This window comes from Lynx canadensis, chromosome F1 (assembly GCF_007474595.2).
Source record: "Lynx canadensis isolate LIC74 chromosome F1, mLynCan4.pri.v2, whole genome shotgun sequence".
Classification (NCBI taxonomy): Eukaryota; Metazoa; Chordata; class Mammalia; order Carnivora; family Felidae; genus Lynx; species Lynx canadensis.
The window spans coordinates 20,029,571-20,041,617 of NC_044319.2; the positions used below are offsets into that span (position 1 = coordinate 20,029,571).

The 12,047-nt window shown below is 48.8% G+C and overlaps 1 protein-coding gene across 1 annotated transcript; it reads left to right on the plus strand.

Moving 5' to 3' along the window:
- The first annotated feature begins 1,912 nt into the window (after positions 1-1,912).
- On the plus strand, positions 1,913-11,444 carry TEX35 (testis expressed 35). The gene is made up of 9 exons (XM_032591849.1): positions 1,913-1,951; positions 2,711-2,869; positions 3,354-3,422; positions 4,260-4,316; positions 5,007-5,066; positions 10,115-10,176; positions 10,410-10,602; positions 10,967-11,010; positions 11,284-11,444. The coding sequence occupies exons 1-9, from the start codon at positions 1,913-1,915 to the stop codon at positions 11,345-11,347; spliced, it is 747 nt and encodes a 248-aa protein (XP_032447740.1). The 3' UTR covers positions 11,348-11,444.
- Positions 11,445-12,047: the final 603 nt, after the last annotated feature.

The following is a 12,047-nucleotide window of genomic DNA, read 5'->3' on the forward strand; positions in this document are numbered from 1 at the left end:
GCAGAAAAAGCATATGCAGCGTCCCTCAGGTAAGAACAGGCCAGGGCTGGCGTATAACCAAGTTCTGCCATGGCACTATCCATGTTGCCATACCGCTTCGAGCTAACGCCTCGTGCAACTGCAGAATCTCAGAGGAGAAGACAATAACATGAGACTCATTTATTCAGGTTCACCAAACGGGTTTCCTCAGCCCTTCCCAAACACACTGATGACAACAGTGACGTATCTGGGCGCATGTCTAGTGAATGCTGTGAGGAGGCGCAAGCCTGGAGCCGTGGGTCAGTTATCATCTGTTCAAATGATGATAATTATACATGTATAATGTATAAAGCGGCTTTACAGCGAGACCCTGGTTTCTTTTAGACCCAATTTCCTGATACACGGGCCACTGGGCTCCTGTGAAATGCGTAGCCGGAAGGGGGCTCATTTAGTGACCGCTCAGCCAAGAGAAGGAAGCTTTGCTGTAGGTCCAGGAGGATCTGAAGCCAAAACAAAGAGGAGTCGGCGCCCGCTTCCTCAGGGCTGGTGAACGTTGAGAGGGAGTGCCATCTTCCCTGTAGTCCCCTGCCCAAGCCTGTCGGGTCTTTGGAAACCTAGAAAGGGCGGAGAAAGGGCCCTCCTGCTCTGTGGCCAGCGGATCTGCAAGGACTGAGTACAGGGGTCACAGGACCCTGACATTCCAGCCTTCACTTACTAGCTGGGAAAGAGGCCTGGAAAGTTCATCACTCCTCTCCCCAACTAAACAGAGTGATAGACACTTTTTCCTTTGGCTGTGATACAATAAGAGTGACGACCATCACCAGGTTGGAGACCACGAAGTAACCCCCTCAGAAATGCATCGGAAATACTGCCATGGCTCCCGGGAAGGTTCTAGAGCTCACAGCCTCTGCAAGGGACAGAATGGGGGTGGGGGGGTGGGGTGCTGCAGGCACATGCTTCCCGTGCAGTTTCCATCCCTTCCTGTACTCCTGGGCTGGCTGGCCTCAGAATTTCCATGTTGGCCTTTCTGATAGCAACTAGGAGTTGAAACGAGAGGGAAGGAGGTAAAATGCCCACGAATTCCAAGGAAAGCGAAATTAGGCTTGCCAGCTGGATTCTGAATGATTTTAGGCCCCACAGGAGGCCACGATCCTCTGACTCTTTAGACACAAATTATAACCCCCTTCAGAATGGCCTCCGTATCCTCCCCACCCCAGGAGTCTTCTCAGCACTGTCCACATTTTGCTTCTTGCTCCAACCGTCTTCTAGGATGACAGAAGAGACTGTGTGGTGCAGGGCAGAGAGGGGACTGGGCCATCCGTGTGGTCAGGACAGGGTGTCAGAAGCCATCCTTCAAAGATCAGCACCCCCTCAGCCCCCCAGCATAGAGGACCCCAGGTTGGTACAGTACATGCACCTTGAACAAGAGGGACTTCAAGGCATCTCAACCCAAGGCAGCTTCAGACCCAAGGAAGGGTCTGTCCACGTGGGGAAAGTACGACAGACCTTGTGCACAGTCTCGGAGGAGAGCTAGATGCTCGGGGCTGACACTTCCTGGTCGGTAAGTCCTGCTCAGGGAGGAGACAGAATCCTTGCTTCTGATGAGGCGTACCTTCCGCTAAGGCCATAACAGGCCAGGTCCTCCCAGAGGGCGATTTTGCAGGTGACCCCCTACCCCCTTGCAGGAGGGAAACCTCATGGCTTTGGAACCCGACCTGTCCCTCAGCTCAGTGGCTGAGGCACCCGAGGCTCAAAGCTGTAGTGATACTCCGAGCCAGGATGTGGGACCGGGGCATTGTGACCTCAGCAGTTCTGCACACAGAGAGGCAGTCATCCTCCCTCACCTTGGCCTGTAATCTGCACAGGACGGTGGCCTGGTCACAGGGGCCCGTGGTGGGGAGGTTGGGAAGTTAACACTCTGGCCTCCGCCATCATGTCGGCCAAGAGGGCAGAACTGAAGAAATCAAACCTGGTAAAGGACAAACACTGCTGGACAATGTGGGGCCTCTTTGAGTCCTCACTGAATGGAGGTGTAGGGTGCGGGTGGGGGGATACAGAGAATTCTGGTGAATGCTCTGCTCTTTCTCTGTTCTGAGAGTGGAGTGGCCTCTGAGCCCGGAAGGAGGACGGGATTCATCCCTGGCCTCGGGGTGGGAAGGAAGGAGGCCTCTGCTGACTTCCTTTGGGATGAGGAGCGATGAAATAACCCTCACCACCTCCAACCACCGCCGGAGCCACCCCTCCAGGCCGGGCCGGTACCAGGCCTGCATCCACGGGCACATCTAAGGCACACAAGCACCTTATTAGATAATGCGATGAGTGCCCCCGATTTGCAGACGAGGAAGGGAGGCTCAGGGGGAATAAATAATTTGCCTGGGTGACACAGCTAGGAGGGAAGCAGGCCGAGATCAGATTGCAAGTCAATCTGTCTCCAAAGCCTGAACTAATCCACGGCTTCCATAAAGTTATCTTCAAGTGCTCTCCCTGCTCAGGCCCCCCAGCGGGGGGAGGGCTACCTGCCGACTGGGCAGGTGCGTGTTCAGAAAAGAAAGATAACCCGACAAAGTTTGGGTTGTCTTGAATCGGGTGCTGGTGGGAGGGGGCGTACATGGGCCCGAGCTCAGGTGCAGGTGGACGGGCAGGATTGGGTAGGGGGGCTCTTGAGAGGGCTGGTGTTATCCCTCCAATCCTGGTGCCTGACAGGAGGACTGCCAAACTCCTGTCTCTACAGAGCAAGAACTACAAGGCAATGTGCCTGGAACTGAAGCCCGAGCCGACCAAAGTAAGAAGCTCTTTTGAGGCCATGCCGGCAGCCAGGCCTGAGACCCGTGGGGAGGTGACTTGGAGTCAGGGGTCGTTCGCTGTTCCTGGCGGCCAAGACCTGTCCCAGGTGCTGGGGGATACACTGAGAGAGGGAGACAAACTCTGCTCGCAAAAGTTCACGCTTGGAATAATCTGATACAGAAACAAAGAAGGAAAATTCGGCAGTGTTACCTGCAACACAGAGAATTGAAATAGGGAGGGCTGCCTGGGTAGCTGCTGCCCACCAGGTGGTCGGGAAAGGCCCCAGGCTGGGCTGGGAGCTGAAGCACAAGACGAGGGCCGAGGGCCGACCGGAAGCCTGAGGAAGAGCAGTGTGGGCGAAGGAAGGAGCACATTCCAAGTCCCTGAGGCAGGAAGGGCCTTGGCCGTTCAGTGGGCCAGGAGGGCGGTGGCGTGAGGAGCTCAGAGGGGAGACGGTGGTGGTGGGGTCGCCAGCTCTCACCCTTGTCCTAGCCTGAAAGGAGGAACAGAAACTCGGGGGGATCTCTCCTGCCTCATCCACCCACACCTGTGACGTCCCACCATTCTGTGTTTCTGTTTTCAACCAACAGACATATGACTACAAGGGAATTAAACAAGAAGGGCTGTTTACCAAACCAGGAGGGACACAGGAGCTAAGGGTAGGTGGGGCAGCCCAGGCCTCCGGCTGCGTCCATGGTGGGTTCGCTGCTGGCATCTGTGACTAGGCTCTGGGACCAAAAAATTGTACAATGACTTCTACTATACCCTTCACTCAGATCTCCCAAATGTTGGCATTTTACGATTCTCTCTCCCTCCCTCCCTCCCTCTCTCTCCGCATGTATTCACACACACACATACATACATATAAGGTATATTTCCTGAATCACCTGAGAGCACATTTCTCTGAAATTTCAGTGCATATTGCCTAAAAACAAGAACAATCTCTTACACAGTACAATGAGCAAAATATCAAAACCAGGACATGAACATTGATTCAGTCCTTATTCTAATTGTATCAATTATTCCACTAATGTCTTTCACGACAAAAGAAAAAAACAACTCTTTTTGTGTGGGATCCAATCCAGGACCACACATGGCAGCTGGGTTCCCTGCCTCTTTAGTTTCCTTTCGTCTGGAATTCCACTTCAACCTTTGGTTTCTGGGACATTGTCATTTATGAGGATTATAGGTCATTTATCTTGTAGACCCTTCATGTGGGTGGCCTGGTCCTTCCTGGTGACTAGATGCGGCTGTGCATTTTTGGGGGTCACATCACAGAAGTGAAGGTGTCCCCTTCAGGGCATCATAGCGGGACGCACGTGATGTCTGTACGGCCCACTCCCCCCTTAACAGCATCCTTTCTTTCCGCCCTAATGGGAGGTATTTCTCTGTTCCTCCTTATTAGCAATGCCCCACGGTCTTTCCTTACTTCCTTTTGACAGTTTCCCTTCCTAGACCTTTCCTTACTCCTTCTCTTCCCTATTTTATTTCCTCAGACTGAACTCAGGGAGGTGAAGGAAGAGCTCAAGGAAAAAATGGATGAGATCAAACAGGTAACAGGATGAGACTCTCCAGGATATGGAGGAAAAGGGGAGCTTCCAGGAAAATGCAGTGGCCAACCTTGAATAGCGAGGGCAATCAGGAATTGCGTGGAAAACGCATCAGCCCAACTCAGCCCCATCTCCTCCAGTGTTTCAGTGCCGAGCAGCTGAGGGTATCGATGTCTTGTCTGTGTGATGCTTAAGCCCAGGTTTTGAATGACAAGAACTCTCTAAGGCATCACATTGAGGGTTAGGGAGATATAGCCCTCGTGACAGAGTGAGAGGAGCTGACCAGGATGTGGGAGAAGTCAGGGACCAATTCCATTCTCCTCCCTCCGCTTCTGGGGACAAGCAGCAGAGCAGGAACTCTCTTCTTGCTTCTTTGCTGGAACCACCAGTGGCATTTGTAGGAAGGGAGGGAATGCTGAAGAAAGAAGGTGTAATTGAAGCTATGGTCTGAGCTCTACGTTGAAGTGTTGCCGTACCCAGATCTAAGCCACCCCAAGGCCCCTGGTGGTGGTCACTTAATGGTACATGCACCCTAGTCCCTTCATAGACTCCTTGGGAAGAAAGTGGCTTTAATTGGCCACTACAAGTCTGTTCCTTGAGTTTTATCCAAGAAGCAGCTGCTGCCCTTTGTTTAAAATGCCCCAGAGGGACTCTGCCTTCAGTAATACTTGCCATGCTTTTCTTCTTCAACAGATAAAGGGCATAATGGACAAGGATTTTGATAAACTCCAGGAATTCGTGGAGATTATGAAGGTAAGCATTTGCTGAGTGCCTTCCATGGGCCATTACGGCACTGGGAACTACGGAAGGCGATGCCAGACCCTGCCCTGAAGTCACTTACAATCTAGCAGAAGACCCAAACTCTATGGCAAGAGAGAATTAAATAACAAGTAAGTGCCGAGCTACATGACAATTGGCTGTCAGTTAATCAGGAGTCTGGAGAAATGAGTCACGAATGTGGGCCGGGGTAACTAAATACTTACAGAGAAAGTGACTCTTCCGGTGAGCTTTGAAGGCTACATGGGAAGCTAAATGCATATCTAACCAAAAGCCCAATAAGATTAGTTTTGAGCTCAGCAATTACTAAGAGGACCACCTAGACTCTAGAATAGTGGTTCTCAGGGTGCCTGGGTGGCTCAGTCAGTTAAGCGTCCGACTTCAGTTCAGGTCACGATCTCATGGTTTGTGGGTTCAAGCCCCGCGTCGGGCTCTGTGCTGACAGCTCAGAGCCTGGAGCCTATTTTGGATTCTGTGTCTCCCTCTGTCTCTGCTCCTCCCTTGCTTGCGCTCTGTCTCTCTCTCTCTCTCTCAAAAATAAATAAACATTAAAGAAAACGTTTAGAACAGTGATTCTCAAACCGAGGGTTGATGGGGGGTGGGAGATGGGTATTGAGGAGGGCACCTTTTGGGATGAGCACTGGGTGTTGTATGGAAACCAATTTGACAATACATTTCAAAAAAAAAAAAGAATAGTGGTTCTCAAACCTTGATGTGTTTTGGAATTGCCTGGAGCACAAATAAAGAAAATAGAGCCCAGATCCTTTTTGGAGGGGGCTTGGACCCTTGAATTTTTCTCACATTTCCTAAGTGAAAATTTGAGAACCACTGATGTAGAAGCATAAATAGGCAAAAGCAGATAGCTTTACATTTTTAAGAGTTATAAAGGGGTACTACCCCTACCAGATATATAAAGTTCACATAAAGCCACAATAATCTTGTCTAGATAACCAGCCGCAGGAACAAAACCAGGGTAGATAACCTTGTCACCACCTCTGTGCCAGGGACACGCTAAGAATCACTTGCCAGGATTTTAAACATCTGTATACCTAGGCCTGGTCCAGATGAACTGAATAAAAATCTCCAGGCTGGGCCACAGTTGCTTCAAACTCTCAAAGTGATTCTGAGCTTTCTCCTGGATAAGAACCAGATCTTAAGTAGCCGTAGTTACCAACCTTGGCTGTACATTGCAGTCACCTGTACTGTGGCTTTGACCTTATACCCAGCTGCACCCCATAACAATGAAATCAAAACCTCTTGAGATGATGAGGTCCAGGCATGAGTAGTTTTTAAAGATCACCAGGTGATTCCGTTGTATGCCGAAGGTTGGGCAGCACAGCTCTATACAATTTCAAAGACAATAAGGATGATTTTTTAAATGTTAGAAGGAAAGGATTATATATTTATATTAAGAACTGTGATTATATGAAGAAAAACTTAGTTAACACTGTAAAAACTGAAATGGTGCATAGAGTGAATTTAAATAATAAAAACCAATAAGAATAAATTATATATGAATATTTAACTGTATGGTCTAAAAAGAAGTACAATGGAAGAAATCACTAAGGAAATATTGATATATTTAACAATATAAAAAATTTAAAAATGGTAACAGCAAAGCGCCATATACAGAATTAAGAAGCAAACAGTTTGAAGGAAATAATTTTCCACAAATATGATAAACATTGATAAAAGTTTTTTTTTAATCTACAACTTACAAATCTCACACAAATCAGTAAGAACCAAATAGGAAAATGGGCAAAGGGTACGAAGAAACAATCCACAAAAGAGAATACAACTAAAATGCAGTAAATATATTTAAAAGGTTTACCTCATGAATAATCAATGAAATGCCAAATGGGAACAATACTTAAGTCATTGTCACATTCAAATAGATGAACTTTTAATTTATGACAGTTCTAGAACAGGGCAGGAATGCTCTTATGCTGCTGATCAGAGTATAGGTTTGTGCAAAACTGGAAAGGAATTAGAAAATAGAAATCAAAAAATATCAAACCACTTGACCTATTAATTCCATTTCCCAGAATTTAGCCTATAAAAATAATCAGAAATACTAGCATGAGTATCTGTAAAAAGATATTCATTGCAGGATCATTATATATGATAGCAAAAATTTGGACACCACAATTTTCAACAGTAGAAGAATAGCCAAATAAATTATGGTATATCCACAGAATGAAAACTAGGAACTACTAGAGAAAATGTTTATAGGCACACCTGGCTGGCTCAGTTGGTAGACATGTGACTCTTGATCGAGAGGTTATGAGTTCAAGGCCCACACTGGGCATGGAGCTTACTTTAAAAAAATTGGGGCACCGGGGCGCCTGGGTGGCGCAGTCGGTTAGGCGTCCGACTTCAGCCAGGTCGCGATCTCGCGGTCCGTGAGTTCGAGACCCACGTCAGGCTCTGGGCTGATGGCTCAGAGCCTGGAGCCTGTTTCCGATTCTGTGTCTCCCTCTCTCTCTGCCCCTCCCCCGTTCATGCTCTGTCTCTCTCTGTCCCAAAAATAAATAAACGTTGAAAAATTTAAAAAAAAAAAAAAATTGGGGCACCTGGGTGGCTCAGTCAGTTAAACATCTAACTCTTGGTTTTGGCACAGGTCATGATCTCATGGTTCGTGAGTTGAAACCCCATATCAGGCTGCACGCTGACACTATGGAGCCCTCTTGGGATTCTCTCTCTCTCTCTCTCTCTCTCTGCCCCTCCTTCATTCACTCTCTCTCTCTCTCAAAAATAAATAAATAAACTTAAATTTTTTTTTTAATTAAGAGCAATGCCATGATTGGGTTCGATGTTAACATTAAGGGGAAACTTAATGAAATGAAAGGCATATGGGAACTCTTTGTACTATCTTTGCAACTCTCAGTAAGTCCCAAGTTATTTTGATATAAAAAGCTTATTTAAAAAAAAGAATGCTTATAATGAGAAGTATGCTTATAATGAAAAGCAAGATACAAGCAATCTATATAGGCTGATCTCAGTTAAGTGGGGGAAAATAGCAAAGTAAATACTTAGAAAAAAGACTGGAAAGAAATACACCAAAGGGGTTAATAACAGTTATGGCGAGGTGATGAGATTAATTTACTTTTATATTCCTCTATATTGTCCAAATTTTCTACAAAGGGCATGTATTATCTCTATATTAAAATGCAAACACAGTAAGTGTTTTGTTAGTGGGCAGGACTGGGTATGGAAAGGCACAAAGGAGGCTATTTTGGGCACGGGAACAGCTTGCACACAGCATGGAAGCAGGATGAACGTGAAGTGTATCATGGTCAGTGGGGAGATCAGTCATAAAAGTGGGATCATCCGGGAAAACTGTGAGAAATAAAATGGAATGGGCACAAAGGCTGTAGATAATGAAGGCTTTTGAAAGACAGGTGGACAGATTGGGACTTGGTTGTGTAAGCAGTAAGAGGCCTCTGGAGATTCTTAATCAAAGAACATGCTAGAAGCAGCACTTCAGAAAGGCTGAGCAGGCAGCTGTTTGCAAGGTGGGCTTGGGGGTGGGGGGAGCCGGGAGAGCAGGGTTGGGGGCTGTCCGGAGCTAGAATATCAGGCAGGAAGCCACGTTCCCACTCAAGATGAGGAATGCTGGACTAGGTGTAGGAATAGAAGGGAAATGGTAAATCTGAAAGATGCACCGAAGGAAAAACAACATTTTTGATGATCGACTCAACATAGAGAATGAAGGAGAAGCAAGTGTCCATGACCCCAACAGGCAATCTGGACAGTTAGAAGAAAGCGGTGACGGTGACAAGGACAGTTGGCAAACAGATTTAGAAGAGAAAATGAGGAGATCACTTCAGGACATGAGTTTGAAGTCACAATGACACTTCTAAGAATAAGGGACATTTTGACTCTGATTTTTCGAAACCAGGGGGCTTTTCACATCAAGGATATTTTCACTCTATTTATGAATACAGATGTCTTATCCAAAATGTATACCAGCACTTAAAAATACTTTTCAAGAAGTGGGGGGGTGGTGGCGCCTTGGTGGCTAGGTTGGTTAAGCATCCTACCTCATGATCTCATGGTTTGTGAGTTCGGGTCCGGCATCGGGCTCTGTGGTGTCAGTGCAGAGCCCCCTTCAGACTTTCCATTCCCCTCTCTCTGCCCATACTGCTCACGCGTTCTCTCTCTCAAAAATAAACATAAAAAAAAAATGCTTTTCAAGAAGCTATTTTTTGAAATCCTCTCCACCCATACAGTATGATTCCTTGATTGGTTTTCTACCACACTTCAGTAAACTGTTGCCAAATCTTTCATTTTTTGTTCGAATTATTTTCCTTGAAGCAATTTATTTTTCATGGGTATTTCCAACCTTGAACCTTGAACCTTGAACCTTATGTTTGTCCATAACAGATACCGTTGACGATGATATCTGCCATCTTAGACATTCTTTGATGACCGCTATTTCTATTCCAATGTCTCCGGATCAAACTTTACAGATCGTAACTCGCCAAGAAGATTTTACTATTCTTTCAGTTCTTAGTAAATAATAAATGTGAGGGGCCAGTTGAACTAATGTCAGTTTTATTTTATGCTGGCCATTTCTGCCAGAAATTGGGTAAAAGATGAAGCAAACGCGCATGCGCAGAATCTGGGTGCACAGCAGGGGTCAAAACACGGGAGCCAAAAGTGCCTTTGCGGGGGGAAGGTCACAAGATTCGTCTTCTTGCCTCCATCACTTCATAGGCCTTGAGCCAGAGCCAGGGCGTAAGGGTCTCATCCAGGTGTGGGATCAGGTGAAAGCCTTCCTGTCCTCTGACTCATCTGGAAACTTTGGATAAGCCCCTAATGACCCTGCCTGTGCTTTGGCCTCATCCTGGAATGGGGGTGGGGAAAGGGAGAGGTGGCACGGGTCCCCCAAGGCCGGTGAGGATTCCCGAGAAAGGAAGACATTGAGGTGATCTCTGAGTGGTTGGCAGCTAGAGGCAAGAAGAAAGGATTTCAGACACCCTTCAAGATGATAAGGCTAAGCTTTGACTTTTCTCCTGAAGGAAATGCAGAAGGATATGGATGAGAAGATGGATGTTTTAATAAATATGCACAAGAGCAGCAAGTAAGTGTGACCTGCACCCGTCTCTCTTCGTCCCTGAGGCATCTCCTCCCTTCACTCTACTAAGCATCCTCGGGCTCAGAGGACCCTCAGACTCTTCAAGGACCTGTCTTGGTTTCTCTTCCCCCAATGGCTTGGATGTCAGGGCCCTCCGTGGCCGCCCACACTGTGGTTATCTCCCTGTCGTGTTGGAAATCGTCCCCCCAGCTCTGCCCCTCCCTAACTCCCTCCCCCAGTCCCCTTAGAAGAGGTCCAAAGGAGCAGCAGGAGTTCACGCTGACGGCAAAGACGGACACAGACCCACAGCTCCGGCTCAAGAAAGTGGATGGAGCTGATGGCATGCCACTCACTCTCCACGAGAAGATGATGGCACTTCAGAAACCAAAAAAGGACCCACTGGATTCCCTTCATCAAGGCAGGACCTGCTGCGTAAGTGAAGCCTGACCCCCCCCCCCCACCCACGCTGGTGTGCCCCTCCAGGCTCCTGCCCTGCCCTGACCGTCCTAGGCTCTCTCACTCCCTTACCTCCTGCTCTAAAGGGACGGGTTCCACCCCTCTGCTGGCCCCGGATGCCCCCCTAGCCCAGAGCCCCCTCCGGGGGCTTGCCCTCTAAGCCTGGGGAGAGTCCTAAGCCGTGACCAAGTGAGCCTCAACCCTGGAGGTGCCCACTGCCAAGCGCCAACATCTTGCTCTGCCCTTTCCTATAGCAAGACCCCATGAGGTGCCTAGCAGGCGGCCATCTTGGACCAGGGGAAAATGATCTTTCTTGTGCCGTTTCTTTTTCCCTCTACAGGAAAGATGTTTGTTGTGTGCCCAAAAGAACAACTACAGTCAGGGGTAGGTAGACCCATTCGAGAAGTCCTTGTCCCAGTCGGGTGCCCCATCATCCCAGAGGCAGTGTGCTCAGGCTGCATTTGCCTCCAGTCCCCCCGACGGTGGTGAGACACTGCCCCCCAACCTCATCCACTCGGTCATAGAGGACATGGCGCGAGGCCGGAGGACCCGGGTCCCCCAGCCTGGAGGCTGCAGCCCAGAGGCTCCTGCGGGGAGGGGTGCCTCACCGGCAGCTCGCTGACCCTGCCTCAGGGTCCTGCCTTTCTCGTCCTCTAGCAGAAAACTTCCATGCCATTCCTGGGCACCCTTTTCATCCTTGGCATCTGGAGCTGCTTTCTGATTTATCTGTGCTTCAAGCCCTATGCGGGGGAAGGTGTGCTTCCAACCTAGAGCCACCACAGAGCCCATCGGCAGCCCCGGCCCTTCCTCTCCACTCCCTGAGCTGCACGATGAAGGCGTGGGGCCCTCTGACATGCCACCCCACCCCAGACCTCCTCCCACCTGGAGATTAAAACCCTCACTTTAAAGCCAAAGCACGTATCGTCATTTGGAATATCAGCCCCAGACTTCATTGTGCAAGAATGTCACTTTTTTGTTTCTAAATCCCCATATTTCAGACGCCAAGCCCTCTTCCTGCTTCCTGTTGGATTAGTGGGAAATTCTATCTTGGTCGTTCTCAGGGTCATCCCCCCCCCACCTCCCTCCCTCTGCCTGGTTCTGCAAAGGTCTCAGGTCAAAAGAGAGGGGGGAGGCCACAAAGGTAAGAGCTGCCATTCCGTGGGGTGCAGGAGAGACCTCCAGTGTCCTACATACCTGTGACCCCTGTGTTCTTAGCTCCTGCACTGTGTGTGTGGTGTGTGTGTGGGACCCAAGAGTCTTGGGTGAGTGGGGGACGCCAAGCCCAGGGTCTAGCCTGCTCTACTTCCCTCTGAGGTTTTGTCATGGAGCACAGCCTAGGGCCCCACTGCTCATAGGAACTTGGTCCCCTTTGTGGGCTCTGGGGATTCACCCTCCTACCCTCCTGAAGGTCTCCTGTCCCC

What these genes read in the sequence shown, in the direction of transcription:
- TEX35 (XM_032591849.1), top strand. Translation starts at nt 1,913, where the DNA reads ATGTCGGCCAAGAGGGCAGAACTGAAGAAATCAAACCTG. An exon ending in GCGGCCAAGACCTGTCCCAG is followed by an intron (nt 2,870 to 3,353) that starts GTGCTGGGGGAT and finishes TTCAACCAACAG; the next exon opens with ACATATGACTACAAGGGAAT. An exon ending in AATTCGTGGAGATTATGAAG is followed by an intron (nt 5,067 to 10,114) that starts GTAAGCATTTGC and finishes TTTCTCCTGAAG; the next exon opens with GAAATGCAGAAGGATATGGA.